This window comes from Garra rufa, chromosome 23, assembly GCF_049309525.1.
Source record: "Garra rufa chromosome 23, GarRuf1.0, whole genome shotgun sequence".
In the NCBI taxonomy this organism is placed as follows: Eukaryota; Metazoa; Chordata; class Actinopteri; order Cypriniformes; family Cyprinidae; genus Garra; species Garra rufa.
In genome coordinates, this window is record NC_133383.1 from 28,405,104 (window position 1) to 28,432,001 (window position 26,898).

Consider the following 26,898-nt stretch of genomic DNA (forward strand, 5'->3'; position numbering starts at 1 on the left):
GTGGAATTTGCCATCAGTTTGTTTTTAGAAAGTTGCTTTTAGTTGCACCACTTCTGCAAAACCTTATTGGTCCAAAATTCCAACAAAGACAGCCCTGGATAGACAGAATTTTCAACTTCCCACTTGGAAAAATACAAAAGGACCTCATTTAAACTTGGAACTCCAACTTGGAAACTGATTGGAAAATCAAATGAATTTATTCGTCTTTTTTTAAAGAGTTTGTAAAACATGTAGAACAAATATTTGGTTGCTGGTAAACTTCCAACACTTTCTAAGCTGGAAGAGTGGTAACTCAAATGTCATCTTCCAAGCATCAAGTAATGGAATGTGTTGATCAGAATTTGGGCATCATACAAACATACCGATAACCTTGTGGATGTACACACTTAAAGGATTAGTTCACTTCCAGAATAAAAAAATTCCCTGATAATTTACTCACCCCCATGTCATCCAAGATGTTCACATCTTTCTGTCTTCAGTCAAAAAGAAACTAAGGTTTTTTTGCGCCCTCCCCTACCTTTTTGAACCGAAGTACAGAGACAAAGAAGTAACCGCGTGCGACATTTCTTACTTGATTAAGTAATACGTGAAGTCCTGGATGCACATCACAGAGTTAGTGTGGTTAAAAAGTATATATATTTTGGATAAATAAGACCCTTATTTCTGGCTGGGATTGTGTAGAGCACTTTGAAGCTACATTGAATCACTTTTGACCTTCAACCCATTGGCTTCCATTGACGTCCACTATATGGAGAAAAATCCTGGAATGTTTTGCTCAAAAACCTTCATTTCTTTTTGACTGATGAAAGATGTCAGATGGCATGGGAGTGAGTACATTTTTTTTCTGGAAGTGACCTAATCCTTTAACAAACCAAATATATCCCTCAGTTTTTTTAGCCAAATATTTGCAGATAGTTGTTGTGTAAAACGCCAAATTTAGAACAAACACTTGGTTACCGGACAAGCTAACAGTAGCTTTGCTAGTTTTTTTCCATGTACGTAATTTTTCGAAAACATTGGCACCTCCATCAGTCATTGGAATGCCTCTATGATTGGAAGTATGTAAGGAGAGATATCCCCCATCCAACTCTGAATGAAACGCAGCATTAAACATTAAGTATGTTCTAATTGGCTTTTGCATAAAAGCATAAATACCCGATTCTGGAAACACCCGGTTGGTTGGGACACGGTGAAAGACTAGACCAGCTCCCTGCATACTTTGCAATCACGATAATCACAGCATAGCATCACCACCACCATGGTAACATTCTGTATGGACCAGTTGCTGCAATAGTCTGATGCTGACAGAGCTAGTGTAGCTCAGATTCTGAGATACACAATCTACCCACTACGCGATTCCCGAAATTCCCAACCTTGCACCAAATCAATGACACGAGCACAGCAAGCTCGACTCCATATATCTACACAGCCTGTCAGCAGCAGCTCGACTTCAGCTCCACATGTGGAATGCAAAGGATGTATGTTCCTGTGTATTAGCAAATGAAGAGAGGGGGTGCTATTGCTGTGGAGTGCATTTCTGAGATTAGGATCCAGTTCAATCAGGGTTGCCTTTGTGTATTAGGGCTTTGGGTGGGAGTGGGATGGGGTGCTTTAATCTCCTCTGGTGCCGATTTGCATTGGAGTGTTGCCTCATGCTGCTCTCCATCACAAGGGGCTGTTGAGTTGTACATCCTGTTCCATCTCCTCTGGCAGGCTGCTCATGTGTCCGGGTAAACAAAGTGAGACTGAGTTTTTATCAAAAGTTCCATTGTGCAATGAATTGGCCAAATAATAAGACATTATTTAAGAAGAAATCATAAAATGGTGCAAGGAATCTGGTAATACGACTATTTTAATGGTCTGAATCATTTTTCTATAAACACACACCTGCACAGGCCAGTGCATTGCCCACATCCTACTCAGTTTTCCTTCCGACTATTAAAGTTATTATATAAATGTTATATAAAGAGATATTATGTAAACATTACACATAAATCATAGCTGTACACAACCATGCTTTGCAGAATCCCTGGAACAGACATACATTGGTGATTTTATTTCATTTGAAGGACATTGTTAGACATGATACTAAAAGCAGAATGCATGTATGTATGCATTATAATATTCTTAGTGGGCTGTTTATGTTTTTTTCCTCAAGAAATGCAACCATCAAAGGTCATTTTATGATATTGGTATGGTGGGCGCAATTTTACAATGACATTAAACGTGGCTCCAGCAGTAATTCTGTAAATTGTGTGCAAGGATTGAAAGTTGGCTTCGAAGATGGCTTGAGCAACAGTTCCATCTCTAAAAATAAATAAGATAGTAATTCATTTTACTTAGTATGCTAAGTATACACCCATTAGGGTGTTTTCGTAGGTCACAAGCTAAAGCGAAACTTGTAGAAAGAGTGTTGGTCTTCAGCTAGACCCTTTGAAGCATGTGGTGCATCACGGGAGGTCTGGGAGGAGAGAGAAAATGAGGAACAGCGCCAGTGGCTACGAGTAAGCAAGCATCCCCCCCGACAAGTGTAAGAAAATAAACCAAGTAGCCAAACCCACATTCCCAGTGTAGAGCACCTAAGCCCAGGAGCCCAATGATGAAGCTGTCTGATCCATGTAGTATCAATCTGATACTTTCTAATCCTATTGACCTTTCCAGACTATGTAGCATTTCATGACCTTTGTTTGTGTGAAAATCCCTCTGTGTTACAATACAATATCAGCCAGGGAGGGAAAACTTCCATATGCCGCAGTTCTGCCCGGCCCACCCGCAGCCTGGAGGCATGGCTACTGTGCAGTGAGTCCTTGTAAACTCTGGCAGCTCTGAACGCATACTAATGCAATGAAATCAAGGATAGAATCAAATATTCATAATTGGGAGAAACTAATTTTAAGAATCAGTCCTTGAAAGCTCTTTACTGATTAAAATTTTTGAATAATGTTAGTTAACAGTCCTCGTCGGACAGCAGCATACTGGCATTTCATACTGGGCACCAGTATCTCAAACACTACAGTATGTCTACTGGTTTACTGTGGCAATTAAAGGTTTATTTTATGCAGTACTGACTTTATAACTTGCAACTGTGATTTTAATTCATGCAATTCTGAGACAAAGTCAGAACTGTGAGTTTATATTTTGCAATTCTAAAAAAATGTCAGGACTGTGAGTTTATATCATGCAATTCTGAGAATAAAAAGCAGGACTGTGAGTTTATATCATGCAATTCTGAGGGGAAAAAATCAGAACTGAGTGTATATCTCATAATTCAAGAAAAAAAGTTTTTATAGTGCAATTGCAAGAAATAAAGTCAGAATTGCAAAGATAAAAAATCACAATACTATTTTTTTTTTTTGCAAATCCGAGTTTGTATCACACAATTACAACTGTTTACAACTGTTTCAACTGTTTACAACTGTTTCAAGTTTATATCTAGCAATTCTGATTTTTTCTCTCAGAATTAATCTCAAAATTACAGTTCTGAGAGGAAACAAGTATAATATATTCTATAATATATTCTCAGAATTGCAAGTTTTTCTGACTGAACAATGCGCAATTAAAAGTTTATTTCATGCAGTACTGACTTTATAACTTGCAACTGTGAGTTTTTATCATGCAATTCTCAGAAAAAAAGTCAGGATTGAGAAAAAAAGCTTTTATAATGCAATTGCAATAAATAAAGTCAAAATTGCAAAGATAAAAAATCACAATACAAACAAATTTTCTTGCAAATGCGTTTTTGTATCTCGCAATTATGACTTTTTTTTCTCGCAATTTCCAGTTTGTATCTAGCAATTCTGACGTTTTCTCTCAGAATTGTGACATATGAACTCAAAATTACAGTTCTGAGAGGAAATAAGGCTGAAATGTTTTCAGAATTGTGAGTTTATCTTTCAATTCTGACTTTACAACTTGTAACTGCTCATTTTTATCACGCAATTCTAGGGAAAAAAGTCAGAACTGTGAGTTTATATCACGTAATTCTGAGAAAAAAGTCAGAACTGAGTGTATATCTCACAATTCTGAAAAAAAAGGTTTTTAATGCAATTGCATTAAATAGATAAAAGATGAAACATTGCAATACAGACTATTTTTCTTGTAAATTCGAGTTTATATCTAGCTATTCTGACTTTTCTTTTCAGAATTGTGACATATAAACTTAAAATTACAGTTCTGAGGGGAAAAAAGACTGATATGTCCTCAGGAATTTAATCTCACAATTCTGACTGCGAGAAAAAAAAAAATCTGAACTGTGTTTATATCTCACAATTCTCAGAAAAAAAGCCAGGACTGTGAGTTCATATCTTGCAATTCTAACTTTACGATTCTGAGTTTATACCATGCAATTCTGAGAAAAAATTCTGAACTGAGTTCATATTTCAATATCACAATTCTGCAATTCTGAAAAAAAAAAAAAGGTTTGATAATGCAATTCAAAAAAAAAAAAAAAAAAAAAAAAAGCGAGAACTGGAGATGTAACCTCAGAATTTAAAAAAAAGAAGTCAGAATTGTGAGAGAAAAATTCAGTAGTGGAAGCAGGCTTCCATAGGGACCAGTTCTTTTAAACTAGTTGCTTATTAGCATGCATATTACTAGCATATTGGCTGTTTATTAGCTTATAGGCCTATTAATGCCTTATTTTGCATGACCATACTCTACATCCCTAACCTTACCCAATACCTAAACTCAGCAACTACCTAACTATTAATAAGCAGTAATTAGAAGTTTACTGAGGCAAAAGTCATAGTTAATAGTGAGAACTGGACCCTTAAGTAAAGTGTGACCGTTTCATTGCTTTCATATTGGTAATAAGGGTATAAATATGCACTGTACTCTCATTCATGGCCCTTTCTCTGAGTGTTTGAGAACAAAGGACACTCAATTACACAGACAGCTTCTGTTTGCACAGCCAATTAACGGCTTTGTCCATTTGCCGCATGTTTCGGAAGGACAGCTGTTCCTCATCTAGCCAGGAGTGCTAGCTGTAGTCCATCCGGTCCTCTGTTGGCCGGTCTAGAATTCCCTCCACAAGCAACACTGCATATGTCCTGCTCATAAACCTTTAGCACTTCCATGTGGGTGTAAAGTCCCTCTCCTCTCATCTCTACATGACGCCTCCGCTAACCTCTGCGGCCAGTTTACATCTACATTATCAAGTGTCAGTTTGACTACTTCTTTAAACTCCAAGCATATTTCCCTTCCATCCTATTCCTAATGGGACCTTCAAACTCATCGCCCTTGCAACATGCATGGATGGAAGTTTTTTGGCTCATGGAATCCAACTTGATGCTGTTTGGCCATAATTTCCTGTCCTAAAGATAATATGCCACCATGTGAACACATGGAAAGAAAGCAAATCTGATATGGCCATAAAAGAAGTACCTGCTAATTACATAATGGGAATTAGGTATTCTGAGCTATCAAGAGGTTGCAGATATGAGCAATTGTTCCTGGGCTTTGTTGTGCCGTGCCAATGCGTCACCGTTTACATGTCCTATCGCCGCCTGCCCACTGCTTCAACAGATAAGCAGGCAGGAAACAAGAAATGGATTTATTTGATGCTCCGTAACAACACGCTCTGGCAAAAGTGGGCCGACAAGTGAGAGACAACCCCTTAATGAGAATCCTCAAAAGGAACAAGGCAGAGGGCAAAGCAATGACTCCCCTGTTAAAGATATTTGGAGAGGAGATATTTCACAGCCTTACACAACTGAGATTCCCCACAAAGAACTGTCTTCAGAGGGTTTTCTAAAAAAATAGAGCTATAAAATGGGCTTTTGAGAAGTTCAGCCTGAATTCAGGCGTTTAACCTTCTTTTTTGATATCTAACATGTGTTTGAGAATGATAATTATGTTTGGTCAATGGACACAATTAAATTGGTTCAAAGAAATGATAGTGTGTAGGGGGAGTTGTGTTGAATTTAAAACAGGACGATTGCATGCGATGCATTACATGTTAGTTTAAAGCAAAGAGAATATAATCACCCTTAATTTTAAAGTAGAAAAGAATCTATAGAATGATAATCAGGATGATGAAATCAACAGACATTCAAGTTTGTTTGCAGTACAAGGTGACCTGAGATTTTTCTTTGGGCTAAAACGAACAAAAGTGATACAGAACTTATTCAAAAAGATCTTCTATTACAAATTAAGAAAGTAGAGAAAGTTTCCTTGGTGCTAAGTTCCTATCTCCAAGATATTAATATATTTTTCTACAATTCCGTCATTGCCTTTAAGCTTATAGGTTATTATCTGAAAAGATAAAAACATGCTTTCTGTAAGCAGGAAATTTGTAGGCAAGAATCGATTCTAATTGGCATTTCTGTGTTTCTTTGACAGTCGCCGCTGTCGCCATCCTTTTTTGAACAGCCTTTCGTTTTCCGGTCCTCAACACTGCTGTATTACAGCAATTTGACATTGGAGTAAATGTAAAATTCATGGATTTGGTTTGCCCAGAGCGTGTGGATTAAGCTACAGGGGTAGTTAGTCAGGTCAGTGGAAGAAAGAGAAATTGCTTTTTCCGACCTCTGTGCATTGTGGGAGTCACGACGCCGTAATGAAAGTCAAAGAGGAGCATTGATGTGTTCTCAGAGTTCTGTTTGTTAGCCTGTTTGTGCATTCTGCACCTACTTTTTCTTATGTTTCTTTCATTGTCGCAGCTGTCGCATGACGGCGGACATCTATAGGGCATTGCTCGTGGTTGCGACATGAAAAAAAAATATTTCCGTTTGATGTCAGAGCCCATAACAACACGCCTTGGGGTGTTAAAAAGATTCTGTAAGAAAACAACTACATCTTCCTTTTTCCTGTGTAAAACGCAATAATGACTGAACTGATTGTACAGAGAAAAATAAACAGCCCTGCTGTTTTCTCATCAGAGGCAAACCAAAAGCCAATTGTATTAGATATTTGATTTCATATTCATATTCATTCATAGAAAATAATACACAATCTTATATAATCCTGGGTCCCACTTTATATTAGGTGGCCTTAACTACTGTGTCATAATCATTTGATACAATGCACTTAGCGTGTACATGCATGTTTTAAAAAAAAAAAAAAAAAAAAAAAACACTGCATGTAATTACATCTGTAATGAATGTCTGTAAGTAAATTTACAATTATATAGCTACAAGCAGCAATTACTGGGGTTCAAGTGCTTTAAGGCATTTAAAAATATATTATTTAGCAAGCTTGTAACCACTTTTTGGCAAATCCAGGTAATTTACCATAGAAATATTATGTTTTTAACAGTTATAATTGTTATAGCTCCAGCTGTGGTCCGAAAACTTTGCTTGCTTGTTTAGAATCATCTGTCGCATGTGCTCACCAGGATTTGTGAACTTTTGAGTTTTCCTTTAGGCTTTATAGAAATTTGGATGAATTCGGACAGGCACCGTTTCTAAACGAACCTGGTATAGCTTCCCAAAGGGTAAATTTCAACATTTTTTTTGATAATTATTGACCTAGAGAGTCCAGAGAATTTAACCGCAGGGTTTTTTTTTTTTTTTTTGTCCGGATTGAGCGAAGAACCTAGGGCTAGTTCACAAAAGTAGGTTATTTACATCTTCTCAATCATTTAACAAACAATTTGATTGGCAGCAATAGTTCTAGAGGCAAAGTTGTCTGGAATGTATGTGTATGTATGTATGTGTGAAAAATATCAGCAATGCACAATCGTTTACTCCTTTGAAAAATGCAATATTCTAATTTCTCACAGACCTTTAGGGCCATGAGTCAAAAAAGCCCTCCAAGTTTCGTTCTGATCTACCTCCGTTAACCAATGGTGGCCATTTTTTTTTTTTTTTTTTTGAGCAACGCAAATGTCCTTATAGACACTTGTGGCCCTTTGGACCAAGACCATTTTTTATGATAATTATTTGATAAATATTCTCTCTCCAGAGAACCTTCCTGCACTGGTTTGCTTCTGATCGGATAAAAAACCTAGGAAAAGTATGTTTTTTAAACAATCTAAAATACCTGAAAATTTCACCCGTCTCACGATCGAATCTGAGGCGTTTAGTCCGGCGTGAGCCAAGGCTTATAACGACATAAGACATTTGAGGCTGTGACCTGATGTTTAGGAGTTGTGAGTGATTTAGTTCCTTTCTTCGCTGTAGCACCCCAATCAGGCCAATTGGGATGAGCTTTGGTGACGTTGTCGGTGTGTGAGTACTGCCATACCAAGTTTGAAGTCTCTATGAGTTACGGTTTGTTCTGCATGATCAGTTTTACGTGGAGATTGCTGATCCTTGGCCATTCTAAAAAATTACAATAGGGTTTTTAGCGCTCCACGTTTGAACCTCTAATTACACTGTTGACGCCTCCCTTACAACGAAACCCACTCTTAAACCTACAGTCGTGGCCAAAAGTTTTGAGAATGACACAAATATTAGTTTTCACAAAGTTTGCTGCTAAACTGCTTTTAGGTCTTTGTTTCAGTTGTTTCTGTGATGTACTGAAATATAATTACAAGCACTTCATACGTTTCAAAGGCTTTTATCGACAATTACATGACATTTATGCAAAGAGTCAGTATTTGCAGTTTTGGCCCTTCTTTTTCAGGACCTCTGCAGTTCAACTGGGCATGCTCTCAATCAACTTCTGGGCCAAATCCTGACTGATAGCAACCCATTCTTTCTTAATCACTTCTTGGAGTTTGTCAGAATTAGTGGGTTTTTGTTTGTCCATCCGCCTCTTGAGGATTGACCACAAGTTCTCAATGGGATTAAGATTTGGGGAGTTTCCAGGCCATGGACCCAAAATGTCAACGTTCTGGTCCCCGAGCCACTTAGTTATCACTTTTGCCTTATGGCATGGTGCTCCATCGTGCTGGAAAATGCATTGTTCTTCACCAAACTGTTGTTGGATTGTTGGAAGAAGTTGCTGTTGGAGGGTGTTTTGGTACCGTTCTTTATTCATGGCTGTGTTTTTAGGCAAAATTGTGAGTGAGCCCACTCCCTTGGATGAGAAGCAACCCCACACATGAATGGTCTCAGGATGCTTTACTGTTGGCATGACACAGGAATGATGGTAGCGCTCACCTTTTCTTCTCCGGACAAGCCTTTTTCCAGATGCCCCAAACAATCGGAAAGAGGCTTCATCGGAGAATATGACTTTGCCCCAGTCCTCAGCAGTCCATTCGCCATACTTTTTGCAGAAGATCAATCTGTCCCTGATGTTTGTTTTTTTTTTTGGAAAGAAGTGGCTTCTTTGCTGCCCTTCTTGACACCAGGCCATCTTCCAAAGGTCTTCGCCTCACTGTGCGTGCAGATGCGCTCACACCTGCCTGCTGCCATTCCTGAGCAAGCTCTGCACTGGTGACACTCCGATCCCGCAGCTGATTCCTCTTTAGGAGACGATCCTGGCGCTTGCTGGACTTTCTTGGACGCCCTGAAGCCTTCTTAACAAGAATTGAACCTCTTTCCTTGAAGTTTTTGATGATCCTATAAATTGTTGATTTAGGTGCAATCTTAGTAGCCACAATATCCTTGCCTGTGAAGCCATTTTTATGCAACGCAATGATGGCTGCACGCGTTTCTTTGCGGGTTACCATGGTTAACAATGGAAGAACAATGATTTCAAGCATCACCCTCCTTTTAACATGTCAAGTCTGCCATTCTAACCCAATCAGCCTGACATGATGATCTCCAGCCTTGTGCTCGTCAACATTCTCACCTGAGTTAACAAGACAATTACTGAAATGATCTCAGCAGGTCCTTTAATGACAGCAATGAAATTTAGTGGAAAGTTTTTTTGGGGATTAAGTTAATTTTCATGGCAAAGAAGGACTATGCAATTAATCTGATCACTCTTCATAACATTCTGGAGTATATGCAAATTGCTATTATAAAAACTTAAGCAGCAACTTTTCCAATTTCCAATATTTATGTAATTCTCAAAACTTTTGGCCACGGCTGTACTTATACCAACAAACCTGATCCTAACCTTACTCATATCCCACCTCAATAGCAGCAAAAGTGTTTTGCAAGACACAATAACACAATAGTTGCATTGTACTTATTTGTGGATGTACTGTAACTACATAGTAGCTAAGGCCACCTAATGTAAAGTAGGACTGGAAAAAGTAAGCATTATAATTGTCATGATGTTGACTGTCATCTGTTGTTTCCTCAGGTGCCAGGATTCAGTATGAAAGGATAGGAAGTGATGTTACTATGCAGTGCGGCTCGCTGGACAACGACGCCTCGGTAACATGGAAGGTGAATGGTACGGACGTGAAGGCCCGTCGTCGGGAAGAAGGACCACGGCTCATCCTGATGGAAGTGAACATGAGTAGCAATGGCCTGTACAGCTGCTTTCAAAACCCAGACGGCCAGCGGCGCGACCAGATCAATCTCCGCGTTGGACGTAAGTAGCATCTGTTTATCCTAATTTTTTTTTAATTTTACATCCCTCCCAGAACTCCGAATAACCCTGCACAGTGTTTACCCCGACACTTCTCTTTCTAAACAAGCACTGCGCTGGTTTCCGCCACTTGCTACCCGGTCATCTCATAGAGGCCAGTAATCTCTTGTTTGGGTGTCTCCTCTGTGTATTTGAAGAGTCTAATTATTAACAACAAACGTCATTGTATGACCCCGACCGCTACTCGGTTCTCCTCCGGCCCCTGATCCCAAACCTTGTCTTCTTCAGCAAACAGCTGCTTCTATCTGTGTGGGAGTCACTGGGGTGCAAGTTTTATGTCTTATCTGTTTGTCAACTGGATTAATTTGTCTTGCTAGATATTTTTTATGAGGACACACAACGTGATGGGAGAGGAGATAGTAGACGTCCAGATGTGCGCTATACAACAGGGTCATTTGGTAGGACTCATGAGTGGCCCCCATGTACTGTAGAAAGACTGGTATTAGTACCAGGGCTCAAAAATAAGAGTTTCTGTCCAGTTTACGAATATGTTTTACAAATCAGTGTTACATTAAGACTTAAAAACTTGCATATGTTAATCTTGTACATCCATTTCAATGTTTTGAAAATATAAATGTTTGGTTTAATATCGCCTTTGTTTGGTTTCAATTTGTTTGAATTGTTTATTTTTTTGCCAAAAGTATGATTGTTTGGGAAATATTTGGAACTGTATAATTTCCAGGCTTTTTTAATGATTTTTTTATTTTATTTTTACATTTTATATATTTATTTATTTATTTTTTTAACTATAAATTCAGATTCTGTTTTTCTTGTTGTTGTTTTTTTAAGAAAACCTTGTTTTGAGCCCTGATTACACTTTATTATTTTAGTATAAGCTTGGTACTAAAGTACAAAAAAATGAAAATTACAAATTAAAAATCTCCAAAATAGTAATATGTATTATATTAAATGTCTTCGGATAGGCTTTGCATCTAATAAAAATGTAAAACATAGGTGGCCGACATGGTTTATGTGATCTTACACTTAGATCCTCAACTCTCAGATAGCCCCAAAGCTAAATTATGAACTGCTACACTGCAAAGCACCATAATCAATATTATGTGACAAGATGCTACCCGTAACGCCGCCTGACAGCAATTTCATTGACTAATCAAATTAGACGAATGAAGAGGGGAAAAGTGGAGATGAGTCCTCTTATGAGAACATGATGAGGAATGTGCTTCATCACCCGCCTCTGTGTACTTCCACTGCTCCTGAAAATGACTTGAACAAAATGTAAGTGAGATTATTGGATTTTTTTTAGATGATTGCTAAAAATCTCCTCTGAAGGAATTTCATTTTACATGCTTTAATAATGCAAAATTTCAGAGAGCATGATTACAGATTTCTTCGGCAAAAACTACAGCAGATTTCCGCTTTGTTTCTTTTACTCTGTCTTTGCAAACTAAATGTATTTAATAACTCCATTGTTTCTCATAAATGGAGAGCAAATTTAGACTTTTGTTAAAGAGCCAATGTCATTCCAAGCCTGAATCGCTTTCATACAGGGTTGGGAAGGATGCGGTGCTGAGTAAATGATGACAGAATTTACATCCCTTTAAGACACTGATCCTACATGTGTCTCCAATGTTTACTTCTGGAATTAACATCTGTTCCAGGTGATCTAAACACAAGTGAGCAGCCGAGACAGATTGTCATTTACACCTGGTAGTAACATCCTAAATGCATCTCCTGTGATCAGATTTCGTAACCACATACTTCACCTACTACATCAGTGTAGTCTAGCACAAAAAGTCAGCACACTGTGACCCACATCATTTTAAGTGAGCTACAGGATCTTTTCTGCCGTTAAATCTGCTAAATTCTTTAACCAAGCGGAGGTGAGAACAGTGTTTCATTGTGTGACTCTGCTGCACAGAAACAGATTGTAAGCTTAGGCCCGGCGGGTTGGTGGCCGTGCGGCCGCAGTTTCTCTCTCACAGCGGCTGGGTCACGGGCAAGCCGGCTCAGCTAACAAGATAAGTTCTGCATCTAAGTGCCTGAATGAGAATGGCATGGTCCCAATCCCACAGACAGGGAGAGGCCCCTCCGCAAGTACGTCAAACACTCTGCCTTTCTGTGACAGGAACGCTTGCCAGGAATTAGAGGGGAAGAATCAGCTCTGTCCATTTACAAGGATTCCTGTAGTTTCTCTAAACAGTCTTTAGTGGTCTGTCATAACCAAAACAGCTTGTAGGTTAACTTTCACAGACAAACCATAGGAAATAAGTTATGGTTTCCTTGATAATTATGATGGTTTTGATCATACCCACGGTTGATTCAAGCATTGTACTAGGTTGCTCTGCCCACAATGTAATCCTTGTGGTTCAATTGTATATTAAAGGGATACTTCAACCAAAAATGAAAATTACTCTCCCCTAAGCCACTTTTATTAAAAAAATGTCCTGGCTCTTCTAAGTTTTATAATGGTAGTGAATGGATGTTGAGATTTTGAAGTCCAATAAAGTGCATCCATCCATCAAAAAAGGTACTCCACATGGCTCTAAGGGCTTAATAAAGGCCTTCCGAAAGCGAATTGATGCTTTGTGCATGACAGATTGAGGCGCCGGTGCGGTCACTTGCTCTTAAAATACTCTGTCATTTTTGATCATACAAATAAAAGTAATACATCTTTCGAAACTGTAAAGACTAAGTGTGTGCACTCAGAATAGCAACAAAACTTTGTACTTTTGTAAAATAATGTAAGCAGACAGGATGTGCTTTCTGTCGTCTTGGTCTCTGTAAACTTGAACGCAAAACTTTAAAACTGTGTATAATGCTACTTGCCTTACAGACATGAAAAAAAAAAAAAAATATATATATATATATATATATATATAGAGAGAGAGAGAGAGAGAGCTAAATGTCTACTTTTAAATGGACCAATTCAAATAGAAAACAGATATTGTCAGATTATGTAAACCGTATGAAACATGTGCATCCACTATTACATGTGTCACCGACTTCATCTCTTAAACCGAAAACAAAGAAAGTGCTAGTTTATCAATAAATTATTAAAACGTTAATGCAGTCTCCATTCTCTTTCCCTGGCACATTCATAAGTATTATACTTGTCGGTGCGCTGTGGCAAGTTTTGTGTGCGCTTGAGTTTTTATTATAGGCTGTGTAGACAAATAAAGGCTCATTATTATGATTTATATGGTTTATTAATTAATGTGCGACCAAAGGTTGACTAATGGTTAAAACAAACAACAACAAAAAAATCTTTAATCAAGGGCAGCCCTAATTTGAAACTTCATAAACCATACTCTTTAGCTTCTGCTAACTGTTGTACATGGTGGTGTTCTAGTGGATGATGTAGGACCTAGGCGAACACAGTTACGAATGCAGAAGCGCAAAACAAACACTAGTCATGAATTAGAAGGACAAAACAAAAATTTATAAAGAAAAATCAGAGGATTTCAATATGAGCCAAAAGGAGACTGGTTTTCCTTTGCTGTAAACAAAACTCGTTCTCTCGAGACATGCATATTCCCCACTCTTTCGTGAACAGTTAGTGGAAGCTAGAAATTTTGGTTTATAACGTTTTAAATATGGATATTTTTCTTAGACAAACACATTAGTTCACTTCAGAAGGCCTTTATTAACCCCCTGGAGCTGTATGGAGTACTTTTTAATGATGGATGGATGCACTTTATTGGACTTAACAATCTCAACACCCATTCACTGCCATTATAAATCTTTTTTTTTTTTTTTTTATAAATATAGCTCAGATTTGTCTGAAAGAAGAAAGTCATAGGGTAGCTTGAGGGTGAGTAAACCACTGTCAATGATTCTGTTCTGCTGTTCAGCATTTCTGGTTTTAGTGTGGACTCGTATAGCAGGAAACAGGAGATCAGTAAACATTGCAAACTGGACTCAAACCTATATCAGCCACATTTTTTGAAAAGTCAGGGCTAAATCAAGTTTTAGCTGAATCACATCTTTGTTCCCATCTCTTCTAGCAAGTAGCAAGACCAAGATGTTAAAGTCACGTTGAAATGGAACTAGTGACAAATGTTTTTGTTCATATGCAAAAGAATGGATTGGATTTTGAGATGTGGCCTGTTTTAAGTTTGCATAATTTCTCAGTGCAAGAAATCAGGACAAATATCCCAGTCTGCATTCCCACCCTGCAAACAGTTGCGGCAAATTTAGTAAAATTGAAAAATCTTAGAGAATTAACAAGATCCACAGCTAAGCTGCTTAAATGCGACTGCATTTTCTTGAAGTTTTATTGCATAGTGTATTGGATTCTAACTTCTGTAATCACTGGGTACACGCAACCCCTTGATTTTGGGATAAATAATGACCTCATCTATCATACTTTCATAAGGCTGTCTTGAAACACTCAGTAAGATTAATACGTTCCTCTGTACCATTATTGGTTGGCAGGAAATGTGATGCATAAGCATAGGAAAGTTTACTAATAATGCTTACCTCTTGTTTTGCTGCTTAAATTTTGGTCTTTCCTATACTCCTTAAACGTTACCCATCCCACACCAAATGTGTCCATGGATTGAAATCGCTGACAGGTCAAATCCTGTTTGCCATTGCACAAAAATAATCACTACCTGCCAAGAAGATGTCTTTAAAAAGATGAAAAAACAGGCAGTTTTGGCTTAGAGTGGCATGCCAAGATAACAACTAAAGCATAAAATCACACAGAAAGTAATGCCAGACTGAAAAGAATTTTCATAAGAAGTAGAAGGACATGAAAAAAAAACATTCACCAGCGAGTTACCTCTTGTAAAGTTCAAAACTTTCACCATCCTTTTCACTGCTGCTGCTTGTGGTCTGTCTCCATTTAGCTGTGAGAAACAAGAGAAAGCCATTAAAGTGGCATGTTTTGTCTGCCCTGGGATAGAGCTGCTTTGCTGCAGGACAAAGTGCTGGGTCTACAGTAAGCAATGCTGAGGGTTCAGGCAGGACCACAAAGTATGCGAGGGGAAGTGAGCTGTGCCGTTGTCAGAGATAGCAAGCTCGTGTTGGGCTGCTGTGCGGTGGTTGTCAGGGAGGAGGTTGGAGAGAAGACATATGTCGAGGTCATCACCGCTTTACTTGAGTGCACATGATGCTGTAACAATTAAACTTTTATTACCTTACTCCATGCTGAGGCAAACAAAAGCATTCAACTACTTGCTACAGCGACTGTGTGGTGTTAAACCTGGGAAAGATGACAGATTTTACTTTACTCCACTTTTGATGATGAACCTTGTGATAGGTTCTCTTCCTCATGCCATTCCAAATCTGTATGACTGACTTTCTTCTGTGAAACATATATGGAGATATTTTGAGAAAAGTCAGAGCTGTTCTTTTCCATTTAATGAAAGTTCAGTTTTTAGGCTTTCAAGCCTAGAAGAAAGAAAAAACGTATCAAGGACGATAACTGTAACGGTGACTGTAAATATCACAACTATAATCAGGGCTTGACATTAACACCCATCAACCCGCCAAATGCGGGGAACACAGTCACTAGCTACACAGCCACTAGCTACTTTGGCAGTTGAATTTTATAACAGAGCTCGACATTAATGCTTGGATTTTTTGAAAGGGCAAGTGAAAGAGAATTTTACTTGCCCGACCGGACAACTAATCTGGTTAAAACATCTAATTAGGGACACACCAAAATTTCTGTGAGAATAATTCAGATTTTTTTATATTTATAACATATAGCCTACACTGTAAAAAGTTTTCACCAGATTCAACTTCAAAAGTTCAGCAGCTGCCTTAAATTTTTAAGTTAAATCAGCTTAAAACTACAAGTCATTTTAACTTATTACAATAAAAAATAGTTAATTTAACTTGTGAGTTGAAATGACTTAAGTTGATTTAACTTAATTTTTTAAGGCAGCTGCTAAACTTAAGTTTTTAAGTTGAAACTGGTGAAGAGAGTGCAGTTTTCCCTGAAAACCCTGATTGTAAATGTGACATTGATTTTATACAAGAGTTCAAATGAGTAGCTAATATACATTTTAGCACAATATTGTCGGTGTTGATTGTTTTTGCTCGATTTGGTTAATGAAAATAGTTGAAAACAAAGATCACAGCAGAGCAGTCATGCATCTCTGAGCAACATATAGCGGTGTTTCATTACTAAATGATTCTGCGTTTCTGAATGAATCATGAATCACTATATTCTTCATTCAGTCAATGATTCAGTGGTCCATTCATAAAGACAGACACTTGCTTCATTCTTGAATGAATCAGCCATCTGAACAAATCATTTGAAGGCATGACTCAATGACTCATTCATTAAGAGTCACTTGCTGACACCTATTGGCTGTTTACTTGTTATATTTAAAAGTAGTTTATCTTTACATTTTTTCTAACATTTACCAACATTTCCATCAACAAACAAACTTTTTTACACCAGGCTCATAACATTATTTATACTGTTGCCATTTTGCAATGTAAATGCTTTCATGCTACATTTTCATGCTTCATTAGACATGTAAATGCCACTTCAGCTGCTTCTGTTTCTTCTGCAGTGGAAAGATCAGTTAAAACCAATTTATTTGATTGCTAACAGCCCTATAGTGTCTTTTTAAAATAAGTGAAATTATTAATAAAATATAAGAATTTGAAATGAAAGATGACATATGCATGTCCAGTTATGGAAAATGGTCTTTAATTAGGCAAAAAAAAAGACCTGCAAATTCATTTAAACATTTTTAGTATGCAATATTACTCATATAAAACATCAAACATTTCCCAACAACACAAAAGCAATTATGGCCAGTGAAAATTATTGGTGGATAGTAATTTTGGAGGTCCCACTTCACATTAGATGGCCTTAACTACTGTGTACTTACATTTAATTTCTGTAATTACCACTGTTGACCCATTCCTTACACCCTAACCCACCCTTACAGCTACCCATACCACCAAACCTGTCCCTAACCTTACACATATCCCACCTTAATAGAAGCAAAACTATTTTGCAATGCAATATGACCACATAAGTACATTGTACTTATTTTTTTTATTTAAGTACATAATAGTTAAGGCCACCTAATATAATGTGTGACCATTTTGGAAAATCACTAGTCACTGAACTGCTAGAAAGATGTTTTCTAACTGAAGAACGGTAAATACTATGACAGCCAATCAGAATTTATATAGTTTTCACTATAGTAAACTTTCCATGTTGTGAACTGGCTTTAAAATCAATAAATGTGCTCTGTATATCTCATACACTATATGCTAAGACATATGATAGAATTGCATGAAAAATGGACCAAAAATCCAGTTCATATGGCGAAATGATTAATGCATTTCAGCAAAATAAAAGATCAAATACTTGGCTCATAGTAGTTACATAGACAGTTTAAATTTTTCACATGCTTGCATATGTCACAGTTCTGTCTGTTTTGTCATTGGTTTTTCCCATTTGTCTTCCCCCTGTCATTTTGTGATCATTTTGGTTAAGTCCTCGTTTGTGTAATCACCGTCACCTGTCTGTCTTTATAAGTCTGTTTGTTTTCTGAGTTCTCTGTCAGTCCTTAACGTTATTTGATGTGTGTGAAAGCTCTCTGTGTTCCTGCCTGTTCCTGCCTTGTTCATCTTGGAGAATTATATTAAATATATTGTTATTTTTGTCTATCGTCTCGTTTCGTCCTGCACGCACCCCTAACAGAAGGACTGACCAAAACAGTTTCCCAGCGTGTTTCCCCTGCTTTATTTTCCGTTTTTCTCAGTGTTTATTTTTGTTTTTCATCATGGATCCCGCTGTCCGAATCATTCTCCTGGAGCAGGGGGATCGCTCTCTCGAGGACCACACTAAAGACTTTGTCCACCTTGTGCCTTACACGCACTACCCGGACAGCTGCTTGTGCACATTCTACCGAAATGGACTGAATCACACCATCAGGGAGCAGCTGTCCGGGGAAGGTCCTCGAGAGAGCATCGCTGATTACATCGTGTGGGTGCAGGTGTCCAGCAGATCTTCGTTGGACGCGGAGGATGACACCAGCCCCACACCAGACCCAGAACCCAGCCAAACATCACCCCGACAAGCGGAGTTGCAGCCCGAGCCCACCGACGATGGAGAGCCAGAGCCGAGAGCGACAGAGACAGAGCCTGACCCATCGGACCAGGTGCGAGAGCCGACTACAACATCTGCGACGGTGGAGTATGACGTGGAGCAAGAGAGGGCGATAGAGAGCCCTGCCCACTGCACCACCACTGAGGGTGAGCTTGGACCACATTCTGGGGATTTAATTGACTTTTTTTCTGAAGTATCCGTCTGTCCTGACTTTCCTGTCTGCCCGGAAATTCCCACCCACCCACCCTCTGTCATCCACTGCCATGTCTGTCTGGCCACCGCTGTCCCCTGACAGCCCCTCAGCTCACCCTCAGCCCAACATCTGTGCAGTGGGCTCGCCGCGGGGCTGCCAGTCTCCAACGGCGTCTCGGCTGGAGGATCCCTCAGCTCCGCCTCGAGCCTCCGAGTCCAGGACTCCGCCTCGGCCCTTCGACCCTGCGGTTCCACCACGGCTCTCGACGCCCTCCTCTCCACCGTCGCCCGTCGGTCCACCAGCTCCACCGTGCTCCATCGTCTCTCCGGCTCCGCCCTGGTCGGTCATCGTCCCTCCGTCCCCTCAGGACTCTGCTCCTCCGGCTGTGCCTCGTCGCGCCGTCCCACCGGCTCCTTCGGACTCCTCCCTCCCTTCGGCACAGCCTCCATCCTCTGTCGCTCCGGCTCCGCCGCGGACCTCCGGAACTCCGCCTCCACCTCGGTCGCCAGAGCCTACGGTTCCACCTTGGCCCTCCGGATCCTCGGCGTCACCCCGGATCTTCGGCTCTCCGTCTCCGCCTCGGGCTCCTCCTCCATCTGCTCCGCCTCTGTCGGTCGGCCCCATGGAGTCGGCGGTCCTCCCTCCACCATGGCTCCTCCCTCCGTCGGCTCCACCGTGGGCCGTCATCACGGCTGTGGTCTGGGTCCTGCGGATTTCCTCCTGCCCCGGGTCCCTCCTGTTTCCTCCCTGGCTTCTCCCTCCGTCGTCACCCCCTTGGACTGTCCTGTCATCCACTTGGACTTTTGTTTTGGTCCCCCTCCTTCGGTTGCGTCCTCCGCCGAAGCCCCCTCCCTCATGGACTCTATGTTTATGGTTTTCCGCCCCTCTCGTTTTTTCTTTTTTTCTACGGCGCGAGGACTCGCCTATTCGGAGGGGGGCGTAATGTCACAGTTCTGTCTGTTTTGTCATTGGTTTTTCCAATTTGTCTTCCCCCTGTCATTTTGTGATCATTTTGGTTTAGTCCTCGTTTGTGTAATCACCGTCACCTGTCTGTAATTATTAGTCTGTCTTTATAAGTCTGTTTGTTTCCTGAGTTCTCTGTCAGTCCTTAACGTTATTTGATGTGTGTGAAAGCTCTCTGTGTTCCTGACTGTTCCTGCCTTGTTCATCTTGGAGAATTATATTAAATATATTGTTATTTGTGAACATCGTCTATCGTCTCGTTTCGTCCTGCACGCACCCCTAACAGCATATTTGTCCTCAACTAAAATGTTGACTATTAGGCAGTTTCTGTGTCATTAGCAAAACATGAAACATGACTTTGCCTTTCCCCCCAAAGGGACGGCAAAGGAAAACTGCTTTCATCTACACGCCCTATTAAAAAGTCTGGATTGCCATGTGCTGGCCACTTTTGATCATTGCTTTGGTCAAAACATTTTTTGGGTTAATTTCTATGAGAGATGGCTGCAGTTCTTATTTGTATTTTGTAAAGGCTGAGCTCCTTTCCCCTGCCAGCTTTATTGTCTGTGATTGATATTTTGTTTACCATTGGGATCCTCTGGGATTGTGGAGAACGGGACGTCCAAATGTAGAATATAGTAATTACATCAGAGCTGGAGAGAAAAAGCTCTGTGAGATAAACCTAGACAAGACTCAAAACTCAGATTTACTGCTGTTTTATAGGTTTTACTTAGCTTCAATTCCCTTTGCAGAACTTCCTCAGTAAAAAGAAAAAAATGTGTCTATTATATTGTCCGTAATGTGACAGAAAACATTTTAGAATTTTAGAGTTTTTATATTTATATTAATTACAGATATTATTTACTAAAATATATTGATTTACAAATACAGGTAGGTATTAAAGCATTTTGAGATTAATTTTGTTTGTTGCCTCTAAATCATTTACATGTCTGGATAAATGGAGAACATTTCATTCATTTCATCAGATTTGCAGCTGAAATTTTCCATGCTGATCAATTATACTGAGCAGGAGTGAGAGGAAGAGGAAAGAGAATTATATAGACGTGACATACTGAAGTTCTCCACAGCAGATTTATGCCGTTTAGCAGCTTGTCTCATCCTTTGGGAGGAAGGATTGCTGAACTTTAGCTGTAATTTACAAGCTTTCTCCAGGATTTCCTCTCTAATCAAATTTTCCCCATTCTTTCCATACTGTCTGTGTGTGCTCAAAGTGAAAGACAGATGCAGAAAGAAAAGGGAAAAAGAACATATTGCTAAATACTTACCCATTCCAGACCATCGGTAATTTCTAGCAAAGCTTTTCTGCGTTATTCAGCTTGAATATGGTTACTGTCAAACATATTTTCAAAGCGAAGATGGATGCGGGTCTGAAAAGCAAGAAAATCAATAAGTAATTTACATTTTTTTGTGGTTCATTTCCTCAGGCATAACCTTATTCCCTCGTAACATAATAGCGTTGTTATTTATAGCTGAAGTAGACAATGTCAATACAGACCAAACATGGCCGTGGCATCTGGAGATTTCTGTATACCTTGAAATTCGGTATCTATGTTTTTAATCAGAGTTTTGATTGTGCTAGGGAATTGCGGCAAGGAAATTCACAGAATAATGCATTGTAAGAGTCATAGCTGGCAGAAAGTGTGACAAAAAGAGTTCGACAACCATCTGCAAATCCTCCACCAAAACATCTGCATCCACTCAACCCATCAGAACATTTTCAGGACTGGCTCGAAAACAGTAGCTGAGCTTTAAACATTACATAACGCGCCCTGTGTGCCACCAAGATGAACCATGTCGGATTAGCAACTGCTTTAAGAGGGCCTGCGTAATCTTAACAGAGAAACAATGGGAGCCGTTGGACTTATACTCTTTCTCCAAACAAACAACTAGAACTCGGCCTCTCAGAACCCACGCAGAAGTACTCAGGCTAGATGAAATAAATCAAACATGACAAAACACAAGAGCGGCTTCTTTCCGATGAGCCTGTTTTATTGCGGAATAACACATCACTATTGATCTTGGCTCGATTGGAATCCTAAGTGGTGGGCGCTCGCTGTTTTCCATCCGCCGTCAACACCGAGTGTGTCCCACATTGACTTAGCTCATCACGGTGAAAACCTGGTGAAGCTGTTTATCTGCGAAGGCTTAACTTCAAAAGACAGCCCACACACATGCACGCAAACACACTCAGGTTGGGGTTATGTATGTGTGCGTGTTTATATGTAGTGTAAGGTTCAGATACCTTAGGCACCTGTCACAGCTGAACATCCGGGAAATGCAAACAAACATACTACAGCCCATTCATGTCAATGAAAAGCAAAGCTGACCAAGTTATTTCCGGAAAAACGTGATTTCTTGCAAAATGTACAACATTTTCAAAAAATAATTTCTGGATTCTGTCTTTACTCTAAACAATTTCAGTTTCCAAAGGGCCATCAGGACAACCACATATCAGCAGGATAAAACTGTATATCACTTTTATTTGTTTAGCACTTTTAACAATAGCTTTACATCTTTATAGAAAACAGACCCCTACAAATTCCCTAGTAAGCAAGCTAAAGAATACCTTATTAGTATCTACCAAACCTAAACTTACCAACCCATTTACAGATCTACCTAACCTCATTTCTGTCATGACAACTCTCTGAAAGTTTAGCGTGATAATGGATATGACAATGTTAATGTATTTGGTCTTGGTGGAATAGATCTGCTACGCTGCTGCTGAATTGCTGCTGTTGGTTATTGCTGTAGTTGTAGATTATTGCTGCTGCTGCTGCTGCAAGCAAGTATAGGAACTTGCTACTGCCAAAGCATATGACGATTCGGTGCTGTGAGTATTAAAGACATGCTGCTGCTGCACAAATAGCATAAAATAACCCATAGCAGATCTATACAGGTGGAGCTGGCGAAGGTGGAGGGTTTCTCTGAAAGTGTGCTGTGAAATGCCCAAGTGAATGCTAACAAACAATTAAATGTAAGGCTGCAAGCTCATTGGTTGCATATGCAACATGAACCAATCAGCTTGTGCCAAGTCGTATAACTCTCTGATATCATCAGTTACGTTAACAACCCGTCAGCCTGCACCATCTAGAGTCTAGGCATTTCAACCACCATTGATTCACATAATTTTCAAAATATTACTGTTATTGTGTCATGGAATGTAGTTTTAATATTTCAGGTGAGAATGTAGTTGCAAAAAACTCAAATTTGTGGTATATTTATAAAGACAGCGCCTATTTGAAAATGTGCTTCACTGATTTCAGAGAGGTGAGCTCCAGGCTATCACTGGACACTCAGTGTTCATGTATCCCACCGAGAGCGCCTCACCTCGGCTAGTCCTTCTTACATTTGCCTCTGGCTCTAATGTCTCTGTAGTGGTTAAAATTTGTTTTGGGTAAATCTAACAGTATATTTGGTGTCATGAATCTATTATTTGTTCCAGGTCAAAACTATAACTATATATAACTGTAAGAAAATGAAAACAGGCAATGCTGTTTGATCTATTATTCCGTTTCATTGTAATACATTCCCTGAACTACATTTCAGTGGCTATTAATATGTTTTAAATGAAAACAAAAAGAGGCAGTGGTGTTTGATATCATATTTTGTCTTATTGTAAATACAGTAAGGGAAATTGCAGTAGCCAAGGTGAGCTGACTGACATTATCAAGTACGCTGTTCCATTTGCAGAATTACTAGACTTGCGTCGTCCCATTACCAGGAGTTCACACTCCCAAGTCAAACTTGCGAAGTCCAAACTACCAAGGATGCAAGGGCAAAAGTCGTGCACAGTCCTACATCACCAGACTATTTGCTTAATTCTTTTTTACATCCTATAGACCACGATGGAAACACAGACAGCAACAAGTTTAGGGAAAATTTTGAAGTCTGGGGTCATTTCGGTGGAAAAGCGGCTTAAATCACCTACCTGATTACCCCTTCCCACTTCCTACCTACCCTACCCACTTACCCCGACTATGCATAGCATCACCTAATGTAATTTTCCACACATATTTGTCAACACTCTTACCTATCTTACCTAAAATGACTAATCTATCTACCTGCAACTAAACCACCTCCAACTAAATCACCTACCTGATTTACCCTCTCCCACTTTCTAACTACCCTCCTGACTCTACATAGCCTTACCTAATCTAATAATTTACCCTACCTACCAATGTACCTACTCTACATCCGCACTTAACATAATTTCCAGCCACGCACCTTTTTACCTACCTTGCCCACTGATTTACCTAGTCCACACAAGACCACCCATCCTCACCCACCTACCTATCTGCCCTACTCTGCCACTCACCTTCCCATGTACTCTACCCATCTCCCATGTCTTTCTTCTCTAACGCACCAATCTAATCCATCTACCTACCTTAGGTTAACCATCCCCCTACTACTGTTTGCACCAACCCCTCTATCTTCCTAACCTAACATCCTATCTACGTAATAGCCTTACCCACCTAACCTATACTTACCTTGTCCCTTCAAAAATTCAGAATCACAAAAAGGAAAATATTTTGTTACCCAGTTGAGAAAGGCCGATGTGCAATGGCTCGAAACTGCTGCTTATTCAGCCACGACAAATGGGCACCGGATAACCTTTCTCACACCCAGCAGAACCTTTAGCCAAATAACTCAAAGACCCTTTCATTATTCAGCCGCCTCTAACTCGATCATATGTTCTTTGAGACTCCCTCATGTCGACGTTTTTGGTCTAATTAATTAAGAATTTCAGAAAGAGCCTGAACACACACCACCTGCTTGCATCTAAATTGACAACAGAATGCGGCTTCTACAGAGGAAACGTCTCACTCTGAGCAAGATGCAAGTGCCAGCACTCATTTCCTGTTCCCTGCAGTATGGCACATGCCTTGGGTGTGCCCTCTGCTCAAATCAGGAATTAAACAGCTGTAAAGCGTGAGAGGAGTAAGTCTGATAATAAGATATGGAAGGTCTAACTACTCCCACGCTGTGAAACTCTTTTGAAATTCTTTTGAAGTTCAACAAGATAAAAGCAAGCTGTGTGAACTGTTTTCTCTGTGTAGCACTTTATGCCTTTTCTTTTTCAACTGGATTTTTTTAAGACCCCATGAAATGCCTCAGCGAACAATGAGTCAATAAAGAATAGGTATATATTTTTCCTGTTATGATGCCTGTTTTATTAATGCCGTTTGGGGCGGCTGCTATTAGTTTGCCATTAGACAGTAAAAACCCTGTTAAATCAACAAAACTTTTGGTTTGCATTCTTGTTTTGGTTTTATCAATGCATATAGATGACCCTAAAGGTAACAGGCAAAAACTAAAGCATCAGAGGTTTGCAGATAAGTACCAAAATGTTTTTCCCTTTCACTGAATATGGAGAACAGCTGAATTAAATTATAAATAATTCAATTACTAGAGCTGCCCAACAAAAAATGTACAGGTGTGGCAGCTAAGGCTCTTAGCGTTATTGTGTTTCCAAAAGGGAAAATGATTTCAGAGCATTTCCACTGGGAATCTCTCTCGTCTCGCCTCACCGCCTCATCAGAGATGGAATAATGGAACGCAGTGTCACACTCTGGCGACTCGCTATACAACACCTCATTCGCGCACAAAAGATTAATCGTGCTGAATACTAAACCGTTCGACAAATATAGTCTGGATTTAAACCATTTCCAAGGGCCATCATCGTAATAATAACCTAGTAATAACTACACTAGGTCTCTCTAGCAATTCAAATGCCGGTTGAGTTTTGAGGGCATTATTTTCATCCTGATAAAAGGGGCCTTCATTTAGAGATGAAAAATAAACGCTGTTCATTATGATTAGGATCTTAGCCAAGTGTATAAATAATGTAGGAATAATGCTGTACAGTCTATCTCTACTCCCCCTAGAGGTCCTTCACCTCAGTTGTAATGAGGGCAGCACTGGCCTCATACTGTGAATTATTAAAACCCTAAGCAATTACAAAAATTACACTACATGCCATAGAATGGCAATTAACATAAGCTGTATTGGCTCTGATTGTGCTTGAAATGTGCAAGTGTTGGGTCTTTTCTGCCCTTAAAAAGGCTCGCAGTTAACATTTGATTTCCTAGAATGAATTTTCTTGTTTACTAAATCGTGCCCCTATGAACTCATAAACAGTACTACGTTTTGAAAACTCTCTCTTCTTGTTAATCAGGTCATATGAGGAGCATGCATTAATTTGAAGCCCCATGTTGGTTTGGAACAATGCCGCTGTATATACTGTACGCATCTATGCAAAATTTTAAGTGCAGGAAGAGCTTAACTTGATGTTTGATGTTTGTCTCAATGGTTGCCATTATCCTATGTCAAGACTTCCATGCCTAACAGCAAGATTTGCACATTCTGTGGTTTGACCTAACAGGTCTGGGTTACTTCGGTGGAGTTGGATTTCCAATGAAATTCTTGGTAGAAGATTGCAAAATGAGGAAAGAATGTGTCTCTAATTTGTGTACAGTAACGGCATGAGGTTAGAGTTCCCTCTCTTCTGACACACAGACGTACACAATCTTACTTTATACGGTTACGGAAAGCTTTAACGCAAGATTGGCAATTTTGATGAGCTGCTTCTACTTAATGCCCAAAATGAGGGCTCAGAATTGGTCGAGCTCTTAAAACGCAGAGTTTAAAGCACAGACACCCTCTTCAACTTTTGTGAGAATTACCCTAACATCCTACTCTGTACTTAAATGTCTTCAGCTTGTTATTTTTCATGCTAAACACCAGTATGCAGCTCAGAACAAGCAGTAATAAGTAGTTAGACGTTTCCTGCGTCTGTCTGGCTCCATGTGATCCAACCTCATAAACCAGCATGGAAGTCAAATCAGGTCTGGATGAAAGATGATAAACGCAGAGCAGCGCATGACTGAGCCAACATGTAAGTGATCTATCTGAAATCACGCCGTATCCACAGAGCGTGTGTGGAAATCCACCACCATACGAGAACAAAATTACTTTCTTTTAGAGCAGAGAAGCTGTGCTAGTGTAATTGTTATAGTTAAGACGCTGTATTAAAGGGTTAGTTTACCCAAAAATGAAAATTATGGCATTAATTACTTACTCTTATGTCATTCCAAACCCAAATTAAGACAAATTAAGATATTTTTGATGAAATTCGAGAGCTTGCATAGACAACAATGCAACTACCACGTTCAAGGCCCAGAAAGGTAGTAACATTGTTAAAACAGTCCATTTTTGCGCACAAAAATTATTCTCATAGCTTCATAAAATT

At 39.5% G+C, this 26,898-nt stretch overlaps 1 protein-coding gene across 1 annotated transcript in view; it reads left to right on the top strand.

Moving 5' to 3' along the window:
• The window catches only part of cntfr (ciliary neurotrophic factor receptor), a 224,117-nt gene that overhangs the window by 100,517 nt on the left and 96,702 nt on the right, over positions 1 to 26,898 (top strand). Inside the window, exon 3 of the mRNA XM_073829745.1 lies at positions 10,138 to 10,371. Within this exon, the coding sequence (XP_073685846.1) occupies positions 10,138 to 10,371 (234 nt within the window). The remainder of the gene's footprint in view (positions 1 to 10,137; positions 10,372 to 26,898) is intronic.